General features: G+C 45.9%; 1 protein-coding gene across 1 annotated transcript in view; it reads left to right on the top strand.

Annotated features, from left to right (window-relative positions):
- The window catches only part of SLC26A10 (solute carrier family 26 member 10), a 162666-nt gene that overhangs the window by 63572 nt on the left and 77688 nt on the right, over positions 1-21406 (top strand). The window contains 4 exon segments of the mRNA XM_030196594.1: positions 887-964; positions 8496-8591; positions 16379-16485; positions 18286-18355. Of these exon segments, the coding sequence (XP_030052454.1) occupies positions 887-964; positions 8496-8591; positions 16379-16485; positions 18286-18355 (351 nt within the window).

Genomic DNA, 21406 nt, shown 5'->3' with positions numbered 1-21406 from the left:
GGATGTCCATGTCCCAGTGATGTCCATCATGAACATCCGTTTTACAAACTGAAATATCCAAATTATGAACAGGGTAAAACAAGGGTCATAGACATCTTTGTGGTAGCATTGAAATGTCCAGGTTATAAGGTGGCCACATAGATGTCCATGCAGAACAGCAGGGTAGCTTAATGGTTAGAACAGTGGGCTGAAAGCACCAGAGCACAAGTTCAAATCCCACTTCAGCAGTTTGTGATTTTTGTCTTTTTTAATTGTGAGCCCTCCAGGGACAGAAAAATGCCTACTGTGCTGCATTAAGTACGGTAGGTATTTTTCTGTCCCCGGAGGGCTTACAGTTTTTTTTTTTTAAATCACAAGCAGCTGAAGTGTGATTTGTATCTGTGCCCCCTGGTTCTCAGCCCACTGCTCTAACCATTAGGTTACTCCTCAACTCTTCATGGAGGTCACTTAAGAAATTAATTAAAAAATATATTTTAGTACCGTGAACGTCCATAGTTTCTGAAGCTGGCATAGAGACCAATATCTCTTGCTAGTTTCATATTTGGGGGAGGGAGGGGGACAGCAACCACTGGGGGATTAAGGAGGTAACTTGATCTTACTCACAGTGGCTAAATATCACCACTATGTAGACTTTTTGGCCCTACCCTGCTCCTCCCTTGCCCCGCCTACTTTTAAACAGCTATCAGGCCTTTTAACAATTGAAATGGCCTAATACTATCTGTATATTTATTTATTTATAACATTTTTTTAAAATGCACAGATAGGGCAGTTGTGCATTGGCCATCTGGTGGCTAGTGTTTAACTCTTGCTGAATCTATGTAAAAAGCTTTCTCTGTTCTTTTGAGATTATGTTGTATAACTACCAGCCTGTCCACTTTTTCTATAGCTTTCTGGCTTCTTCACCAGCTGTGTGGTCCTTGTGGTACTGATTTGGGTCGGACCACTCTTCTACTATCTACCAAAGGTAAGAAAGCCATGGATTTTTAGTTCTGGAGATAGAGGGGTATCCTGCAGGACCTGGGATACATTTATAGGCAGACCATCTGTTCTGCATTTGGATTGATGGCTCTCAACTGTGTGTTAAAGATAATTTGTATTTCACTCTGTTGTGAAAACAGTTATTCACCTAACTGGATGGGCTTTTGAAACCTGAACCACCTTCTTTCTTCATATATCTCCATTTATCTCTTTTTCCTTGCAAGCCACTCTGGCCTTAACTGAGAGTGTAAGATTTGAAGCTAATACATTAAAGTATACTAAAATAGAATTCTGAAATTTGCCAACTTGGATACTGTCATTGTCATAGAAAGACTGGGCTGGAAAGAACCTCAAAGGAGTTTTGCAATGACAGACACATTGGACTGGAAGGGACTTTGAGGTTATCTAGTCCATTGTCTGCCTTCAGGTAAATTCTCCTATGCCTACCTACTATCACAGACATCTGTACATGTAGACTGCTCTTAAAACATCCAGCAAGCAGGCTTGGTGGCTCAGTGGTACCTAGGTTCTTTTCCTGGGGCCAGTATTTGGGTCCCCAGATTGGCCAGACCTGGGAATGCTGTGGAGGCAGTGCTCCTGTTCAAGGAGGAGGGTGCAGTGGTGGCATCTAGTAACATACATAGTAACATAGTAGATGACGGCAGAAAAAGACCTGCACGGTCCATCCAGTCTGCCCAACAAGATAAACTCATATGTGCTACTTTTTGTGTATACCCTACCTTGATTTGTACCTGTTTGATTTTGGGCCCATGAGAGCAGAGTTTAAGAAGGAGCCTGATGCATTGCCTCTGGCCAATTTCTGTCACCATGATGATTGGGTTTGGAGATTTAGGTGGGTATCTAAAATGAGAGAAATCCCCAGGTAGTTGCGAATGAAGGCTGAAGGCACAGTTCCCTGAATGAGCTGGAAATGGAAACCCAAAGGAGCAAGAGAAAACTGCAGGGTCAAAAATAGATCCCCAGTAATAGAAACCCTTCCTCCTCTCCAAGCTAACCTGTTCTAGTGCTTAAAGATCTTTTAGAAGAAAGATTTTAATATAACTGTTTTCTCTGTTTATGTTTCACAGCAGAGGTCAAATGGGGTTTCTAGAGTCATACAAAGGATTCTGTAGAACTAGGGGCAAGAATCAAACACCTCCCTCATTTCATCTCCTTCATCTCTCTTCCCTCCCCTCTATGTCCAGCAATTTCTCCTCTCTCCCTGAGCCCTGCCCTCCCAATCCATGCCCATCCATGCTCCTCTGTCACCTGCCCCCTCCATTCATCCCTATCCAGCAATTCCCCTCTCTCCCTGAGGCCTGGCCTGCAATCCATATCCATCCATGCCCATCTGTCCCCTCCATTCATCCCTATCCTGCAATTCCCCTCTCTCCCTGAGCCCTGCCCTCCCAATCCATGCCCATCCATGCTCCTCTGTCCCCTGCCCCCTCCATTCATCCCTTTCCAGCAATTCCCCTCTCTCCCTGAGCCCTGCCCTCCCAATCCATGCCCATCCATGCTCCTCTGTCCCCTGCCCCCTCCATTCATCCTTTTCCAGCAATTCCCCTCTCTCCCTTCCATGACCCCCCCTCGCATCCATGCTCCTCTCTCTCCCATGTCCCAGCCTGGCCCGCCCTCTTCTCCCCCCCCCCCTTCGCATCCATGCCCCCCCTTCGCATCCATGCCCCCCCTTCGCATCCATGCTAAGTAGTAGTAGTCGTTTCTCCCCTGCCCTCCCGCGCCCATTGTTCAACTGCGGCTGCCCACCCTCTTCTCTCCCCCCCAACATCCCTTTTCTTTCTTTTTTTCTTTTTAAATTTACCTCCGTGGCGGTTCCGGCAGCGCAGCGTCAGGGAAGGAGGCGGCGCTCCCGACGTCTCTAGCCTTCCCTTCGCTGTGTTCCGCCTTCTTCTGACGTCATCCTTGAAGTCAGAAGAAGGCGGAACACAGCGAAGGGAAGGCTAGAGACGTCGGGAGCGCCGCCTCCTTCCCTGACACTGCGCTGCCGGAACCGCCACCACGGAGGTAAATTTAAAAAGAAAAAAAAAGAAATGGGAGGGCGAGCGAGGTGAGCATGGTGCGGCGGCGCCCCCCCGAGGGAAGCGCCCCCCTGCCATGCTTACCTCGCTTACCGGGTCAGCACGGCCCTGGACGTTATAACTTTTTATCCTCTAGAGCAGTGCTTCTCAATCCTCTCCTGAAGGCACCCCTAAACAGTCAGGTTTTAGGATTCCCACAAAAGAATATGTGTAACCCCCTGTTATACTGAAGCCCTGCATGGGAGGAACCCAGTATGGAAATAATCATGAGTCCATCTCACCCTGGAGGATGTCTTGATTTGAGGAGCCTCAGTGTGGGGTAGAGCTGATGAATTACTATTTAAGGATGGGCAGTGCTGTGAAACCTATCCTTAGTAGCCTGTGTCAACAAAGTCTAACCCCCCCCCCCCCCCCCGCCAAGTGACCCTTTGGAACTAAAGAGGGGTGCCTGCTGAGAAACCCTTGAGAAGGGAGCAGGATCGAAGCTATTACTGTTAATTTCCTGAGCCGAATAGAGAGGCTGACCTGTGGGCTGGAGATTGGGGAGTCTCGCCGCAAACTAGGCTTAAAGGGTAGGATGCTGTCTGCCCATGGCTGATGATTCCTTTCAGAGTAAACCCCTGAAAGGCTTGGACAGTGAATACTGGGTCCAATTCTCTGCTGACGATAAAGATAATCGGAGAAGATGATTGTAGAGTGTCAACTGGTTGCAGATCAGGCGAATGGGGTTTTGTGTGAGTGCATAACCCAAATAAGGAAAGACTAATTTGCTCTTGTAACTGCGTAAGATCGTGAATGATTACCATCATAGCTGGATGCTGAGGATTCCTAAGACTGTTGCTGCAGAGTTCCAGTTGTTAAATAAAGTTCAGTTAATTTTTCTTGACTCTCCTGATTGCTATGTGGTTCCTATGTGTAACCTGGAGGAACCCTGGAATGAGTAGTGTGTACCCAGTCTCCCAAACCCCAAGATCAACTCAAGGAGTCCACCTCCTGAGCTTGAACCTGCTTCTGGATGAGAGGAGTGGGTTACATATGCATGAGATGGATTTGCATACAGTGGGTCTCCAAGATGTACGATTGTGTCGCAAGCATGTTCATTACGGCAATTCTGAAAAATCGACTGGCTAGATGATACTACCGGCCTACAGGAATCAATGCCTTCTTTATTTTGGCTGTTTGGGAATGCAGCCAAAAATGATCTAGTCCACTTAAAGCCAAATACAAGGTGAGACCAGCGGTCAGGAAGTATCATGGTACTGAAATTGCTGAAGCAAAAAGAGGAACAAAGCAGCAGGAGTAAGGAACCAAAAGATGGGCGGTCATTTCCCCCACGAACCGTGGAGGTCTGTAGCAGTAATGGTATGTAAATTGGTGGCTGGACCTGGTTATAGGGATGAAACCCTAATCAAATTGGAGATGCCTGTGTAAAGCGAGCCAGAGGAAATTCTGGAGGATTCTAGTGTAGTTTCCCTATGGGATCAATAGGGGAATGTCCATGGTAGTAGAACTCTCAGCAGTGATTTTGGCTGCATAATGTTGCATCCAGTTTATTACTGTGAGATCAGTAGATGGTTCCTTTATATAGGTTATGACCAACTAATTTAGACCTGAAGATTCAGCGCTGGGCGCTATCCGGGTCTTCAGCAGTGCCCAGAAGTTATGTGGGCACAGCCAGTATTCAGTGCCAGACCTGCATAGCTAACAGCCTTTTGCAAGGTCCTACATGCCTAGTTAGCAATGGGGGTAGCAGCACTAAATATCGCTAGTACCCACATAACTCCTGGCTCATCCCCGATTTCAGTGCCAGAGTGCCATGGCCATCACACTGGATTTTTCAGCAGCACTGTGCGGTTAAGTGCCACTGAAAATCCGTGGATGGCCCGCTCACTGTGATTTAACCAAGCAGGAGTCTTTCCTGGCCAGTTAAATCATTCTAAATATTGATCCCCTTATTTATCATGCTTTTCGGTTAAGAGTTCAGTTGGTGGTTGAGCTCCTAACCTATCTCATGATCTCTCTATGGTCTTTCCTCTTCACTTGGGTTTTCTGATCTGTCTTATTACTCTTGTGCTCCTGGGTCACATCCTTATCGTTTACGGCTGTCTCACTGATTATCAATTCTGATTGCTCTGGCGTATTTCAATACTTCTTTGTACCAGCCACCCACAGATGTACACGAAATAGAATCACTGAACCTATGCTCAAAGCCACTTTTGTCTAAACCTACATCCACTGGCCACTAAGAAAACTCTACTATTCTGGGCTGTGTATCACACTATCATCTTTGTACAGAGAGAAAGAACAACCAAAGTCTGTCACAGTGCACACTGAAAACAATCTGTCAGACAGTATTATTTTCCTAACGATACATGCTAGAAAAGTCTGACAGACTCAAAGCATACACGTGTAGATTATGTGCTCATTTTCAAAGCACATAGACTTGCAAAGTTATATAGGTTACTATCAGGGCTCATTTTCGAAAGAGAAAAATATCCAAAAAGTGTCATAAAGCAGCATTTTTACAAATTTCTTCTCAAAGCATGCAAATTGGTATTTTCGGACATTTGTCTATGCAATTTGTCTGCAGTGCTTCCAAATCACAAGAGGGCGTGTCAGGGGCGTTTCAAAGGCAGGATTAGGGCATTCCTAACACTTGGATGTTTTATAGCCATAATGGAACAAAACAAAAATGTCTAGGGCTAAAACTTCAGTGTTTTGCTCTAGACCTGATTTCAGAATGAAGAAGTCATAAGCTGCCCTAAATGACCAGATGACCACTGGAGGGAATCGGGGATGACCCCCCCTTACCCCCCAGTGGTCACTGACCCCTTCCCACCCCCCAAAAATGTGAATAAAATGGTATTCACCAGCCTCTATGACAACTTCAGATGTTATATCCAGTTCCGTTAGAGCAACATGCAGGTCACTGGAGTAGTGTAGTGGTCAGTGCAGTGGACTGTAGATAAGGGGACCCAGGCCCATATCTCACTCTACTTGTAATACTTGTGATGGAAACAGTGAGACCTCCAAAACTTACCAAAAACCTACTTTACCCACATATAGGTGACCCCTTTTACCCATAAGTTCTATTGTAGTGGTCTCTTAAGTTGGGGGTAGTGGGTTTTGGAGGGCTCAGCAGACAAGAAAAGGGAGCAACAGTGAGATGTGTACCTGGGGGCATTTATTTGAAGTCCACTGCAGTGCCCCCTAGGGTGCCCCATTGCTCTCTTAGGATGTCTGTGTGGCCAGTCTACTAAGAATGCTGGCATCCTAATGCCTTGATTTTGTGAGTTTTGCACTTGGGACTTTTATTTTATTTTTTTCAAATATGGACCAAAAAGATTTTGAAAATGGCTGTATTTCCTATTCGGAATTGGGACATTTAGCACAAAACATTCAAAGCTCGACTTAGACGTCATATCAAAAATGCCCCTCCACGTAACTTTGTAAGTCTATGAGCTTTGAAAAATGAGCACCAGAATATGCCAATCTATGTGCATACTTAGTTGTAAGCATGGGCTTTTACACCTGCAGTTAGGCATGGTTTCTGCCACTTATGCTAGTAATTTATAAAGACGCTTGTCTTTGTAAAACTGTCTTACAATAGGCACCTTCTAATAAACTTACTTTCTGAATTCCCAGTTCACACTAAAAAAAACAGCACACTGATGGGGAGATGCTCAAAACTCTGCTGCTGTACAGACCAGCACCGGGAAATACTATGAGCACAGCAAAATAACTTCCCAGTGCTCAACACTAATAGTGCTGTTAATGTTGAGCATTGGGAAGTTAAGGGAGAGGAACACATGCCTGGCACATGAGCACAAGAGGTGTGTGGTAAGCAGGGAGCCTGTGCTTGTGAGAACATTCAGCACTTTTAAAATCTCTCCCTCCCTACTTCAAAAACAAAACAAACACGTGGGAGAAAAAAAACCTTCCAGGATGCCAGAGAATGTAGTAAAAGCAGTTAGCTTAGCAGGGTTTAAAAAAAAAGGTTTGGATAGCTTCCTAAAAGAAAAGTCCATATGCCATTATTAAAATGGACTTGGGGAAAATCCACTGTTTATTTCTAAGATAAGCAGCATAACATGCATTGTACTGTTTTGAGATCTTGCCAGGTACTTGTGACCTGGATTGGCCACTGTTGGAAGCAGGATATTGGGCTTGATGGACCTTTGGTCTGTCCCAGTATGGCAATACTTATGTACTTATATACTTACGTACTTATGATCAGAATCCATACATAGCCCGAGCTAAGTGTCCACAGTAGCACTGAAAACCCTCCCTTCATCCTGCACAAGTTTGAACGTGTGCCAGTAACACTGAAAATTTTCCCTTCAAATGCCATATTAGGGGCATCATACTTTCCTTCGCTGTTCTCTGAGCATGAGAGAGAATACCTGATAACCCCCTTTCATTTTTCTTTCTTCTCAATCATATTTTGATTTCTGAAGAAGAATGAAAACTTGTTTGTTTCAGACATATATTTTGCATTCACATATTTGATTAGGTTTTACTTTTTATTTTTATTTTCATTTTATTCCCAGATGATTATTTCTGGTCTCTTGTGATGTGTAACCCGCTTTGAACTGTGAGGTACTAGTGGGATATAAGACCAGTTTATCATTATCCTTTATCATTATCAACATCCATTTGCATGTATTTAAATATCATTTGTGCTCATTTTTGGCAGGCGGGTTGTTTCTGGCGCTAAAGCCACTTAAGCATTCTGTGCAGCTTAACACCGGCGGTATTCCAGCACTAATTGCCTCTAGCACCAGCGTTAGGTTTTGAGCATCAGCCTCTGAATGCACTGATACATAATAGACAACCCCTTTCTTGGAATTATTCTTAAAACCTTTTCTTTCTATGTAAACGCTGAGAAGAAAGCTGCACAAAAGTGACTGATTACAAAACACAGCTTCTGTTTTACTTTCACTGTGAGACACACTGGGACTGGCTGATAGGAAATTGCTTGCAAGGAATTGGTCTGCTCCTTTCACCAATCGCTCCACCCCCCCCCCCCCCCCCCCCCCGCCCATCTCCAGGCTGTCTCAGTTGAAAAATAAAATGCAATACAATATAAAAATGAACAGTGCAATACAAAATAAAAAATAAACAGAACACTTTGACATCTTTAATTTGAAAACGAATGGAAGGAAAAAAAAGCCTTTTTCACTGTGTTTCATTTTATTTTCAAACGTATGTCCCTACTATCCTGTTCTGGATTGCTTGTTTTTCTAGCAAAGCAAAGTGAAATATGAAGGGAATGTTGCCCTCAAGTATACTAGGGGTTTGGGTGGGCAGAGGATGCGGTGGGCGGTGGACGGGTGATCTCCGGCTCTTGGCACATATTGGTTGTCCAATTAGTGATCAGGATGAATTCAGTGAGGGTCTTTTTTCTCCTTCTGCTTAATATCAGTGATCCTTTCAGCCTGGTGTTATGTGCTAAAAAGCTCTGCTTTTCCTCCACAGGCTGTGCTGGCGTGCATTAATGTGGTGAGCCTCCGACAAATGTTTCTGCAGTTCCAGGATCTACCTGAGCTCTGGAGGGTCAGCAAACCTGACTTTGTGAGTAGAGTCTTAAGTTTACCACAGACTTTATAGAGGAGCCCAAATGGTTGTTGCTCATGATTCGGACATGGCCATGCTACATAATCTGTTCAGAAGGGAAAAGGAAATGGGACTTGATGTACCACCTTTCTGTGGTATTTTGCAACTACATTCAAAGCAGTTTACATATATTCAGGTACTTATTTTGTACCAGGGGCAATGGAGGGTTAAGTGACTTGCCCAGAATCACAAGGAGCTGTAGTGGTAATTGAACTCAGTTCCCCAGGATCAAAGTCCACTGCACTAACCACTAGGCTACTCCTACAGCTCCGGAAGAGATAGGAAAGGGAAAGCACTTTGAGGGCAATCCTATAACAGAGTGGCTACCGTTGGACACTTAGGGTGTCTTTTACTAAGGCACACTCACGTTTTTTAGTGTGCGCTAAAATTGTGGGCATGCTAAACGTAGATGCCCATAGGAATGCATTGGCGTCTCTAACGTTTAGTGCACCCACAACTTTAGCTCACACCAAAAACGTGAGCGCACCTTAGTAAAAGACCCTCTTAAAGGGCACAAGGTAGGAACCTGTTCATTAAAGGAAAAATTTGCCAACTTTCCTTTATGGAATACTAGTGTAACCTGGTATATATGCACTTAGGATTAAATTCAGTAAATGGTGCCAAAAAAAAAAAAATGAAGGCTTTTCTGCTGCTTTCAACACCGTTGACCACACATTACTCCTTGATACGCTGTCCTCGCTTAGATTCCAGGGCCCTGTTCTTTCCTGGTTCTCTTCCTACCTCTCACTCCGTACTTTCAGTGTTCAATCTGGTGGATCCTCTTCAACTTCCCTCCAGCTTTCAGTAGGTGTGCCTCAGGGTTCTCTCCTTGGACCACTCCTTTTCTCCATCTATACCTCTTCCCTTGGTGCCCTGATCTCATCCCATGGTTTTCATTACCATCTTTATGCTGATGACTCTCAGATCTAAATCTCCACCCCTGAAATCTCAACCTTAATCCAAGACAAAATCTCTGCCTGCTTGTCTGACATTGCTGCCTGGATGTCTCAACGCCACCTCAAATTAAACATGGCTAAAACTGAACTTCTCATTTTCCCCCCTAAACCCTCTTCCCCCATTCTCTATCTCTGTTAATGGCTCTGATATCCTCCCTGTCTCCTCGGCTCGTAACCTTGGAGTCATCTTTGACACTTCTCTCTCCTTCTCTGCTCATATTCAACAAATCGCCAAAACCTGTCGCTTCTTTAACTTCAACATTAGCAAAATTCGCCCCTTCCTTTCTGAACACGCCACCAAAACCCTTATTCACACCCTTGTTACTTCTCGCTTGGACTATTGCAATTTACTTCTCACTGGTCTTCCACTCAATCATCTTTCTCCTCTCCAATCTGTCCAGAATTCTGCAGCTCGACTTATTTTCCGCCAGAATCGCTATGCCCACACTAGCCTACTTCTCAAATCTCTTCACTGGCTCCCTGTCCGCTTCCGTATTCAGTTCAAACTTCTCTTACTGACCTTTAAATGCATCCACTCTATGACCCCTCATTACCTCTCCTCTCTCATTTCTCCCTACATTCCTCCCCGTGAACTCCGCTCTCTGAGCAAGTCTCTCTTGTCATCCCCCTTCTCCTCCACCGCTAACTCCAGACTTTGTTCCTTTTATCTTACTGCACCTTATGCCTGGAACCGTCTTCCTGAGCCCATACGTCTAGCTCCATCTCTACCTGTTTTTAAATCTATGCTGAAGGCTCACCTTTTCACAGCTGCCTTTGGCTCCTAGCCGCTGCTCAGTTGGCCTCCTCCTCCCCTATTCCTCTTTACCCTGTAATTCCCTTGCCCATAATGTCTTGTCTGTCTGTTTTACCTAGATTGTAAGCTCTTTGAGCAGGGACTGTTTCTCTATGTCAAATGTTCAGCGCTGTGTGTGTCTGGTAGCGCTATATAAATGCTGTTAGTAGTAGTAGTCTTTCCTTCCCACTACCACTATTGTGCCTGGCGCCACAGTGCTTTCAAAATGGGTGCCGAGACTTCCCGCCATAGACTGACGGGTCCTGACAGTCTCATGAGACTGCCGCAGGGAGTCTCAGCAGCCGTTTTTAAAACACAGAGGCACCAGGCAGAATAGCGGCAGTGGGCAGGAAAGAGTGTTGTTCTTTCCTGCCGCTGCAGAGGCCACTAGGGCTCTTCAAGGTGGAAGGTCCACTGAGGCTCGGTGGGCTGTAGTATGCGGCAGTGACGGTGGTGGGGAAGAAGAGTCTCTGGGCCTCCTTTGGGCACTGCCTGGTTACCCGAATGGACAGTCCGCCCCTGATTGGGTAGAGGATTAACACCAACTAAAACCTAGTATAAATCCTTTTGCCAGAATAGGCCTGGATCTCCTGTATTCTATAATATTGCATGCATCTTCAGTGAACATCCCTGACCCATCCATGCCCCTCCCTTGGCCACGCCCCTTTTCAGTTGCATGCTGAGAAAGTTGCACCCATATTTTTATAGAAGAGCGCCTAGCAGGACTCACGTGAGATTTTAAAAAGTTATCAATTAGTGCCAATAATTGACTGTTAGCACTCAATTATTGGTGCTAATTGGCTCCTTACTCAATTAAATTGGGTGCCCAAATTTGCACATGCAATTTTGAGCGCCATTTATAGATTTTCCCATGGATTCTATATATGGCATCTTAAAATCCATGTGGAAACTGAGGCGTATTCTTTAACAATGCGCATAACTTAATTGGTTAACTAGCTAATCAGCACTGTTAATTATCAGCAGTAATTGGCATTGAGATTTATGCACATAACTCACTGAATGTATTCTATAACGTGGTGCCCCTAAATTCTAAGTCACATATTTGAAAAGGGGCGTGGTCATGGGAGGGGCATGGACGTTTCTAAAATCTATGCACATTGTTATAGAATACACCTGATCTGCGCCTAATTAAGAAAGCGTGGGACAGGCATGCAGGATCCCTTAGGAAAAGGAGGAGTTAGTGGTTACTGAGGATGGGCAGACTGGATGGCCCTTATCTGCTGTCATGTTTTCTCTGTTTCTATAAAACAAGACAGTACAAACAATCATGAAATCAACAATGTAATAAAGCTACACAAACAATAATGTGGAGGGGTATTTTAGAAAGAATGTTCAACTCAGAATATAGACGTCCCAGTCAATCACAACTTACTTCTTGCCACACTGTCCTCATTTGGGTTGCAGGGCTCCGTCCTCTCCTGGTTCTCCTCTTATCTCTCCCACCGCAGAGTACATTATCATGGCTCTTCCTCTACCCCCATCCCGCTCTCTGTTGGAGTTCCTCAGGGATCTGTCCTTGGACCCCTTCTTTTTTCAGTTTACACCTCTTCCCTAGGCTCCCTGATCCCAGGCCAATACCATCTCTATGCCGACGACACCCAGCTTTATCTCTCCACACCAGACATCACTGCGGAGACCCAGGCCAAGGTATTGGCCTGCATATCCGACATTGCAGCCTGGATGTCCAGCCGCCACCTGAAACTGAACATGGCCAAGACCGAGCTTATCATCTTCCCACCCAAACCCACTTCTCCTCTCCCTCCACTCTCTATCTCAGTTGATAACACCCTCATCCTCCCCGTCTCATCTGCCCGCAACCTCGGAGTCATCTTTGACTCCTCCCTCTCCTTCTCTGCGCATATCCAGCAGTTAGCCAGGACCTGTCGCTTCTTCCTCTATAACATTAGCAAATTTCGCCCTTTCCTCTCTGAGCACATCACCTGAACTCTCATCCACTCTCTCATTACCTCTCGCCTTGACTACTGCAACCTACTCCTCACTGGCCTCCCACTTAGTCACCTATCCCCCCTTCAGTCCGTTCAGAACTCTGCTGCACGTCTTATCTTCCGCCTGGACCGATATACTCACATCACCCCTCTCCTCAAGTCACTTCACTGGCTTCTGATTAGGTACCGCATACAGTTCAAGCTTCTCCTACTAACCTACAAATGCACTCGATCTGCAGCCCCTCCCTACCTCTCTACCCTCATCTCCCCCTACGCCATTACCCGTAACCTCCGCTCTCAAGACAAATCCCTCCTTTCAGTACCCTTCTCCACCACTGCCAACTCCAGGCTCCGCCCTTTCTGCCTCGCCTCACCCCATGCTTGGAATAAACTTCCTGAGACCATTCGCCAGGCCCATCTTCAAATCCTTACTCAAAGCCCATCTCTTCAATGTCGCCTTCAACACCTAACCACCATACCTCCATTCAGGAAATCTAGACTGCCCTAACTTGACATTTCGTCCTTTAGATTGTAAGCTTCTTTGAGCAGGGACTGTCCTTCATTGTTAAACTGTACAGCGCTGCGTAACCCTAGTAGCGCTCTAGAAATGTTAAGTAGTAGTAGTATGTCACAAATAGACGTCGATCTCACATTTATTTTAGAACAGAATGCAACCTGTTCTAAAATACATGTTAGATGGACATCTATGTGCTGGAAACATCCAGCATGAACATCCATTTTACAAACTGAAACATCAAAATTAGGAATGGGACAAAACAAGGGACACGGACTGCTGTGTGGTGGCAGAGAACCCTCCGTGTTATAAAATGACCACACAGTTCTTTATATGTATGGACGAATAGCTTTATGGTTACAGCAGCTGGATCCAGAGGTTGCTGGTTCAAGTCCCATTGCAGCTTTCAACTTTTTTGTATTTTTGTGGTTATCTTAGCCGTTCTGAAACTCTGCATTTAACCAGCTAAGTTCCGAGTCCACCCCCCAAATAGCCAGTTTCAACTTGGGCTCTAACCAGGTTTTTCAGTGACACTATCTAGTTAAGTGCCACTGAAAATGTCCAGTTAACCCCAGTCAGGCAATTTAAATAGACAGGAGCCTCTCTTGGCCCTTTAAATCATTTAAAATATCGGGCCCACCCTTTTTTTAGCAAGTAGATGTGACTTCCTTGAAGACTGAGTCTTCAGGATTTGTTCTGTGTAGTGTCTTTTGATATGAAGAGATACCTTCTTAACACATAAGTGTAATTTCCTTGAAGACTGAGGCTTCAGGATTTGTTCTGTGTGATTACCTTTGAAGACTGAGGCTTCAGGAACCTGCCTGTCTGTATGGATTTTAATATTACTTTACATTATTCATTAATCTTGTATTCCACAAAAGCCTTCTCAGTTCAGTGCGGATCACAAAAGACTAAAGACCGAGACAATTATTCAGAACAATGCTCAACATCTAAATATGGAAAAGCCTAGTGACACATAGAGGGGCATTTTCGAAAGAATACTCAAGTCAGAATTCGGACGTCCTGCTCATAACATCCCCAAAAAAGTCCACCTCACAGGAAAAATGTCAGGATTTCCTGTTTGAAAATACATGGGAAGAGTGTTCTTGTGCTGAAAAGTCCAAAATGAACAGTCATTTCCAAACTGAAATGTCCAAAATATGAACGCCAGAAAACCAGGCACAAAACCATCTGTCTGGCATCATTCATAGAAAAATGGCCACACAGATATCCCTGCAGAGCAGAGGGGAAGCCTAATGGTCAGTGCAGTGGGCTTTTAACAACTGAACCCAGGCACAAATCCCACCTTACTTCATATATATGTTATTATGAGCCCTCCATAGGGTTACTATTTTGTGTCCTCTGAAAAAGAGGACACATGTCACGCCCATACCCCGCCCCGCCCCTTTCGGGTCCTCGTTCCGCTCCCTATTCCCCTCCCCGTCACATAGTCCCCTCCTCTGCCCCCGCCACATACCCCCCCCCCCCCCCACTTACTATCTAGCCCTGGTGGTCTAGTGACGTCTTCGGGGCAGGAAAGAGCCCCCTCTTTCCTGTCCGGAGTGCTGCCTGCCCTTGCCTGCATCCTCCTCGGTCTCGGCTGGGGATTCAAACTGGCCGCCGAGAGTTGAAGTGGCTTCGCGAGACTTCAACTCTCGGTGGCCATTTTGAATCCCCAGCCGACCGAGAAGGATGATGAACAAGGGAGGCAGCGCTCTGGGCAGGAAAGAGGGGGCTCTTTCCTGCCCCGAAGACGTCACTAGACCACCAGGGAACATGGTAGGGAACGGGAGGGGAGACCAGACCAGACCCACGGCGCCGATTGCCCACCCGCCCGCATGCATGCAAGCACGCACGCACGCCCACGCCCATGTTTATCCAGAAATCTGGACAAACGTGCATGCGGGCAAAATCCGCCGGACGCCCTGGACATGCCCTCAAAAAGAGGACATGTCCAGGGAAATCCAGACGAATGGTAACCCTAGCCCTCCAGGAACAGATAAAAACCTACTGTATCTAAAAGTACACCACCACAATAGCCATCACAGTAGGTATTCTGTGTTCCAAGAGGACTCACATGTTTGTACAGAAATAAAATAAAGTCCGGTGCACTGACCACTAGGCTACTCCTTACACTTGCTTGTTGCTCTATTAGGAATGGCCATATTACCTGACGCTGTCATAGAGTCTGGTATCCTCTGTCACTTTCACTTCTTAAGCAGGTAGGAGGGGGTCAATAACCACTGGGAGATGAAGGAGGAGTCATGCCTTTATCCCGCCAGTGGTTAGCTGCTCAATCAGGGCACCTTTTTGCAACTTGGACGTGATTGAAACGTGTAGATAAAACGTGTAGATAAAAGCGTCCTTTTTTGCCTTGGACATTTTTTCCCGTTCCATTATTCCTGAAAGACGTCCTAATTTTGGGCCCTCCTGCCCAAAACATGCCTGCAACATGCCCCCTTTCTATTTGGACAAACAGCAGTGCAAAATGTCCAAATTCTGCCTTTCGAAAATCACGATTTGGACATTTTCGGCAGATAGACCTTTTTTTTTGGATATTTAGAAATGTCTATCTGCTTTGAAAAAGAGTACCCTAGTCTAAATCTACACTAACATCACCTTAACAGTGAGACCACAGGTCGAGCTTTCTGATTTTATAACACTTCTCAAAAGCCTTAGTCAGGCCAACTTAGGATAGTTGAATTGTGGGTAGGTTTACTCAGTGGCGTTCCGTGGTTGCCTGACACCCAGGGCGGATCGCCACTGCTCCCCCCCCCCCCCGGTGCAGGGCAACATGGCACCCCCCCCCCCCCCCCACGACTCAGTCCCCACCTGCCTTCCAAGTTCCAGCTCCGTCCACCCCAGCGTGGGGCCTCACATCTGCAGCACTGCTCTAAAAAGAAGAAAATTGCCTCGTCGGTGGCCCTTCCCTCACTGTGTCTCGCCCTCTGACATAACTTCCTATCTCCTCAAGGGTGAGACACAGTGAGGGAAGGGCCGACGATGAGGCGATTTTCTTCTTTTTACAGCAGTGCTGCAGATGCGAGGCGCCACGCTGGGGTGGACAGAGCTGGAACCTGGTTGGCAGGTAGGGACTGCGTCGGGGGGGGAGGCAGTTCCATGCCAAGGGGGGGGGTAGATGGACGGAGCGGAGCACCCCCCCCCCACCTGTTGACACCTGGGGTGGACCGCCCCCACCGCCCCGCCCTTGCTACGCCACTGAGTTTACTGAACAGCAATGTGCCATGTTGACCTTAAGTTCAAATGACCCCAAAACACAAGACTCAGGAAGCCAAGATTAAAGTTCTCTCTTCCCTTTTTAGTAGTCATTGTCTAGTGATGTTAGGCCCTGCAAGGTTCATCCTGAGCTTTATAGCACACATGGCTAGACTGAAGTCACCAAGTAATCACATGGACCAGGATAACACTACTGCATTTCTAAAATGATCTTAATTTAAGGAAGGCCTCTTCTCTTAATTGCCATGACTTGTATTCATCATTTCATCTGTCCCTAGGCAGTATGGGTGGTTACTTGGCTTGCTGTGATCATCCTGAATGTGGACATGGGGCTGGCTGTTGGCGTGATCTTCTCTATGATGACTGTAATCTGCCGAACCCAGAGGTATGGTTCTAGGAATCTACAGTCAGTTCTGTAGCAATTGCTTTACTTTATTTCCTGGCAGAGAAAGGATTAAACTTGTAGAATTTAGACCCCATAATGAACTCAGTCTCTCTCATTTGGTATTATTAAGTCTCTTCTACTATTGCCACAAATGTTTTCGCATACTAGTTACTGCTTTTACCTGTAAACCCCAAACAACTACTCTTATTTGATCAAATGTGTCACTATTCGGGCAAAATGAATGCCCAGTGACCCACATTTGATTTCTGTATTTGGCTTCTTAATTTATTTTTTTTATTTACTTTTGTTACATTTGTACCCCACGCTTTCCCACTCATGGCAGGCTCAATGCGGCTTACATGGGGCAATGGAGGGTTAAGTGACTTGCCCAGAGTCACAAGGAGCTGCCTTGTGCCTGAAGTGGGAATTAAACTCAGTTCCTCAGGACCAAAGTCCACCACCATAACCACTAGGCCACTTCTGTGTATGGGAACACTGTGAAGGCAGATTCGACAGCTCCACCATGGCATCCAAAATTATTATTATTATTATTATTATTATTACATTTGTATCCCACATTATCCCACCTTTTTGCAGGCTCAATGTGGCTTACAATTCATCGTGGACACTGGAAATAGAAAAGAATGTACATTTGGTTTTACAGCAAGTTTTGGGTACATGATGGTGAAATATATAATACTGGAAATAGAAAAGAGTATACATTTGTTTTTGCAGAAGTTGTGAGTACTTGATGGTGAAATACATGATAGTGTTAAAGCCATAGACATTAGGTGCATGATAGTGTGAAAGCAAAAGACATTAAAGAACATTCCTGGATATCTTAAAGAATGTAGAGTTATAGATATTGTTCAACAGCGATACCAGAGATCTGCTTATGAGTACATTTATACCAGGTTCCAGGGAATCACAGTCTATACCTCCAGGGCTGCCAAGAGACACAGCTGGGCCCGGGGGAAATAATGTTTAGGGGCCTGTTGCCACCCTTCCCCCACTTGCCTGGAGTCATTGAATGACAGGCAGCAGTGATCGAGAGACATTGCTCTGCCGGCCATGGGTCCTTCTTCCTGCCAGGACGTTACTTCACAGGAGGCGGGACAGGAAGTAAGAAGGAGCCGTGGATGGCAGGGCAGTGGCTCTTGATCACTGCTGCCTGCCATTCAGTAACTTCAGGCAAGTGGAGGACCGAGGGGGGAGGGAGAAGGGGAGGAAAAGACGCTGGATCTCACCTGGGCTGCTGGTGCTGGGTCCCTCTTGAAGGCTGAGCCCGGGGGAATCTTGCCCCCCCCTCAGCCAGTAGCATAGCCACAGGTGAGCCTGAGTGGGCCGGGGCCCACCCACTTAGGACTCAGGCCCACCCACCAGTAGCACACGTTTAGTGGTAGCTGGTGGGAATCCCAAGCTCCACCAGCTGAAGACTTCTCCCTGATGATAACAAAAATACTGCTCTCCACAATATCAGCACCTGCGCATGCTCAGTTTTCAGCGCATGCCTGCTTCAGACTGCCAAGGTGGAAAGAAGCGTTTTCCCACCAGCTGAGATATTTTTTTGGTGATGAGGGGCGGGGGGTGGGGGAAACACTTGGTGCCCACCCACTTCTTGCCTAGGCCCACCCAAAATCTGTTGTCTGGCTACGCCCTTGCTCTCAGCAGCCCTGTATATCTCTTGGTTAGTTATTAAATGGAATTGTCCAAATGGTTCAAACTGCAAAGCTAGCATGCCTTGCTCAACTAGATGGAGTCGTATCAGCTTGATAATGAAACATTTTCATCGTTTTTCAGGGCTCAGTGCTCAGTTTTGGGAAGAGCTACCAACACAGAAATCTACAGACCTATCCTACAAAGCAACAAGGTAATTTCAAAGGGGCAGGAGCCATTATTTTAGGTGAAAGTCGGAAGCAATATCATATTTATGCCTCTATCCCATTCCTTGGGATACACCCAGCTAGTCAGGTTTTCAATATATCTGCAATGAATATGCATGAGAGATTTGCATACAGCGAAGGCAGTGCTTGCACATTTGTCTCATACATATTTATTTTGGGTATCCTGAAAACCTGACTGGTTGGGTATGTCCCAAGTACTGGGTAAGAACCATTCCTCTAACTCTTTAAGTAAAAATCCCCTGAAATGCCTTATAAAATTCTTGCAACTGATTATATTTCAGGGTGGGAAGATCTTTGTGAAGTTGAAAAGCAGCTGACAAAACTAAAATGAACCACTGAAAAGGCAACAAATCTTTAAATTAGGAAAGTAAATAAACAAAATGAGAGGAAAAAGAGACCTATTTGGTTTTTCAAACAATATGAAAAGATTAGGGAAGTAAACAGAAGCAATCTCTAAAAGAGGACAGGAAGGATTTCTGGAAAACTTTGAATGATACAGGAAAGATAGGAGAGCAAAGCCACATTGAGCCTGCAAATAGGTGGGAAAATGTGGGATACAAATGCAATAAATAAAAATAAAATAAGAAAAATATTTCATTCCAAGAAAAGAAGCATTACTAGTAGCATCATGACAATTTTTGCCAGCAATACAGTTGGCATCAGTGTGTGCACCTATGTTCCAGAGATATGCATATTTTTGTAGCACCGGAAATGGCTTGCATTAAGGGTGGGAACTACTGCCAGGCTCCTGTGGTAGCCCAGCGGTAGTTCCGGAGAGGCGCAGTGGGATTACCTCTGCATGCAGGTCACATGACCTGGGGCAGACAGGAGGAGCCAGTAACAGGAAATCATCTGGTAATGCCTGAAACGAGAACAAGCCCCCCCCTGCCAAAAAAAAACAATGAGTCCCAAGCATATTCAAAATACACTGAGACACAACACAGTATAGATAAAAGCATAGAAACGCCACAGAGGACGTCTTTAATTAGGAACTTGCTTTGGTTTCTAAGTGATGATTAGTAGATCACATGACCCAGGGAGGGCAGGAGGAGCCAGTAACAGGAAATTGTCCGGTAATACTTTGGTCTCTAAGTGATGATGCTTGGGTCATGTGACCCAGGGCAGGCAGGAGGAGCCAGTAAAGAGTAGTTACTTACCTGTAACAGGTGTTCTCCGAAGACAGCAGGCTGCATATTCTCACAAGTGGGTGACGCCACGTCGGCCCCGGAGGATTTTAAAGCAAAATCTCAAAATCTCTTTACGGCGTTCCGTCGCGCGAGCGATCGTACTGCGCATGTGCGCACACCTATTCCCGCTCGCCGAGCGGACACGCCCCTCAGTTATATCCAAAAGATGGAGGAGACAACTCCAAAAGGGGAAGGTGGGAGGGTTTGTGAGAATATGCAGCCTGCTGTCTTCGGAGAACACCTGTTACAGGTAAGTAACTACTCTTTCTCCAAAGACAAGCAGGCTGATATTCTCACAAGTGGGGTATCCCAAGCTTTCAGGCTTACACAACAAACAGTGGTCAATAGAGTCTCGCAACGGCGAGGCCAGAATAAAAATTGACCTGAAAAGAAGAAACATCTAAATGAGTGTAGCCTGGAACAGAACAAACATGGGCTTAGGAGGGTTGGAGTTGGATTCTAAACCCCAAAGAAGTTCTGCAGCCCCGACTGCCCAAAACCGACTGACGCGTCGGCTATTCTGCTGAAGGCAGTAGTGAGATGTGAATGTGTGGACTGATGACCACGCCGCAGCTTTGCAGATCCCTTCAATAGTGACTGATTTTAGATTAGTCACCGATTCAGCCATGGCTCTAATTTTGTGAGCCGTGACATGGCCCTCTAGAGTCAGTCCAGCTTGGACAAAAATGAAGGAGATGCAATCTGCCAGTTAAGAAGAAATGATGCGGTTTCCGACAGCAACTGGCATTAAAAGAAATAAACAACTGGGCGGACCTTCCGAGGGAGCTCGTCTGCTCCACGCAAAAAGTGCGCAGCTTGCTTTCGCCAGGGCTTGTAAGATGAGGGAGAAAGCATGTTGGCAAGACAATTGACTGGATCAGATGGTACTCTGATACCAGCGCCAGTAAGAACCTTGGCTGCATGCGGAGAACTACTCTGTTAAGATGAGAAGTAAGGTAAGGAGCTTGAGCTACTAGAGTCTGAAGCTCACCGACCTTTCGAGTTGAAGGAACAGCCACCAAGGAAAATGACCTTCCAGGTCCAATACTTCAGATGACAGGAATCCAGTGGCCCGAATTGAGTTTGCAGCAGCTGGATGAAAACGACATTGAGACCCCAAGATACTGAATAAGGAGTGATAGGGGCTCTGACCGAAGCATAAGAGCCAACTGTAAAAATTATTGGGGGTGCTAAGCCCAACAGAAATAATCCCCCCTAGACACATACAAGGAATTCTCTCAATACTGTGGGAGAAGTAAACGTCATGAAGTGGACAGCTAAAGGCTGACCTTTTACACGTTGATGATAAGCTCTTATTGCACGAAGATGAATACTGACCGAGTTGGTCTTGAGACCAGATTCAGACAGGTGTAGAAAGAACTCAAGCAAGGTCTGTATAAGACTAGAGGCAGGATCTAGGGCCTCGCTGTCACACCAGACGGCAAACCTCTTCCATGAAAAGAATAACACCTCTTTGTGAAATCTTTTCTGGAAGCAGGCAAGAGTCGGGAGACACTCTTCTGGAAAAGTCAACGAAACCTACACTCTCAACATCCAGACCGTGTGAGCCATAGATTGGAGGTTGGGATGTAGAAGTGCCCCCTCGTTCTGCGTAATGAGAGCTGGAAAACATTCCAACTCCAGAAGAAGAGGGAATCGTATCTGACGTAGCTAGAAAGGAGCAATCAGAATCATGGCTCCACAATCTTGCTTGAGAATCAGCAAAGTCTTTTCCACCAGATGTATGGTAGGATACGCATACAGAAAACTTGTCCCCCAAAGAAGGAGAAAGGCATCCGATGGTAGCCTGCCGTGAACCTGCAGCCTGGA

The sequence above is a fragment of the Microcaecilia unicolor genome, chromosome 3 (assembly GCF_901765095.1).
Source record: "Microcaecilia unicolor chromosome 3, aMicUni1.1, whole genome shotgun sequence".
In the NCBI taxonomy this organism is placed as follows: Eukaryota; Metazoa; Chordata; class Amphibia; order Gymnophiona; family Siphonopidae; genus Microcaecilia; species Microcaecilia unicolor.
This window is presented reverse-complemented; position numbering and strand designations above follow the sequence as displayed.